Source organism: Cebus imitator, unplaced genomic scaffold (assembly GCF_001604975.1).
Source record: "Cebus imitator isolate Cc_AM_T3 unplaced genomic scaffold, Cebus_imitator-1.0 Scaffold199, whole genome shotgun sequence".
Lineage (NCBI taxonomy): Eukaryota > Metazoa > Chordata > Mammalia > Primates > Cebidae > Cebus > Cebus imitator.
In genome coordinates this window covers 2870964-2872897 of record NW_016107514.1, presented here as the reverse complement: position 1 = coordinate 2872897, position 1934 = coordinate 2870964, and the positions used below count along the sequence as shown (strand labels likewise).

The 1934-nt window shown below is 31.9% G+C and overlaps 1 protein-coding gene across 1 annotated transcript in view; it reads right to left on the bottom strand.

Moving 5' to 3' along the window:
* Positions 1–757, bottom strand: part of CYP7A1 (cytochrome P450 family 7 subfamily A member 1) — a 9531-nt gene extending 8774 nt beyond the window's left edge. The window contains exon 1 of the mRNA XM_017547575.2: positions 619–757. Within this exon, the coding sequence (XP_017403064.1) occupies positions 619–698 (80 nt within the window). The 5' untranslated portion in view covers positions 699–757. The remainder of the gene's footprint in view (positions 1–618) is intronic.
* Positions 758–1934: the final 1177 nt, after the last annotated feature.

Below are 1934 nucleotides of genomic sequence, written 5' to 3'. Positions count from 1 at the left end.
ATCTGACTGGTATTTGTATTTCTTGCATTCTTGAACCAATTGTAAATAAGTGAAATTGATGTCATATACACTTAGCAAAGTTTCCCAATTCACCATAGTTGATTAACATTGATTTAAAAACAGTAATAGAATGATTAGCTCAGGCTCTATGCTCTTGTCCAGGCTTAGGCTGAGTCTATATGATGCACAAGAATGAGCTTAAAAGAGAGCATTTATTTAGTGAGAGTATCTACTGAAGCCATGTGATAGAAAGTAATCCTTTCCATTGCAGATTCCCACTTGCTACTTCTATCCTTACTAATTGGGCTTCCTCTTTAGATACACATATAAATGTACACAGAGACCTTATAAAATTTCTGTCAGTTATGTTTAACAGAAATCTACATTTAAATATTACCACTGGTATATGCTGATACTAAAAAGGGAAGCTGTCATCATATATTTTGTTAGATATAGTAAAAAAGATATTTTAAAATTCAAATTAAATTTTTCATTTTAAAAAATAAGGACGATAATGCTAATATGTGTAAGCATAGAAAACCAAATTTACTGTGTAATAATGAGGAGTTTAAAAAATATATGAATTAAAGAGCAATTTAAAGATAAAACATTTCTTACCTTCTCCTTATTCCAAGAATAAGCCATAGACAACAGCATGCTGCTACAGCAATCCCCCAAATCAAAGATATGGTCAACATTTTGCAAATCTCGGCCAAAATCTCTGAGGAAGAAAATCTCTGATTAGAAAGGCAAGAATGTCACTGAACAGAGGCTCAAGCTTGGCTTTTTATATACATAGTACCCAGACCCATTAACTTGAGCTTGGTTGACCAAAGCAAACAATTAGCCACTTGTTCATTCTACTAGAAAAAAAAAAATGGTAGTAACTGGCCTTGAACTAAGTCCACAGGTATCAGAGGTGGTTCCAAAGCAATCAGAGACCTGCAATACTTGATAAGTTGAAGGTCTCTCAAATATATGTTGACTTAACATTCGGACCTGAGGACAACAGCTAATATTACAAGTTTGGTATGTGTAAAAAGAACAAATAAGCCTGTTCAAGATAGGCATAGCTAATAAGTATATAAAATATAATAATTTAAAGAAAAATAAGCATGAGTTATCCATCAAACTTATAATTTGGTCTTGTTAACTTTAAAGAAGAATTAATTTAAATCCTTTGCCAGAGAGATGGTGATCAAGTTCAGAGGAAAGAGAACTGGGAAAAACATTTCTGTTGCTTCATGTTTCAGTGCTTTTATGAAGTCATAGATATTTTACTACATATAGTAACATGTTACTTACCTAACATCCTCAAGAGTATTCTACATAAGTACATCCTCTAGATAAATATAGCTTATTGGAAGAATCAAAATTTTATCTATCATTTTTGTAATTAAAATATGGTTATTAATTTTTCTAATTGTTAAAATAATACATTTCATTTCAAGTAAGCTAAGACTAAGTAAAACATATCTTGGTGGAAAGTGAACATCTGTTAATAATTTCCCTACCACACTACTCCTCTACTCAGATGTAACCACTATTAACTGTTTGGCATATATTCTTCCAAACTTTATTTCTGTGTGCCCAAAAATATTAGTTGAGCATTTATTACATGACAAGAACTTTTCAAAAGTATTCTAGTTACAGGCATTAACAAGATAGGCAGGTTTCCTAATCTAATGGAAACTATTCCAGTGAAGAAAGGAATAATAAAATACATGTTATGAAAAAAACGATTATAGAACACTATGGGGGAATGAGGACAACTTTAGATATGATGATCAGAGAAAGGTTATCTGAAGATGTGACATTTGAGATTTGAATGACAAGGGACTACTCATGTGAATATCAGAAGGAAAGATATTCCAGAAAGAGGAAGCAACAAATGCAATGTCCTGAGTCAAGGATCAACTTGGTGAGCCTAAGAA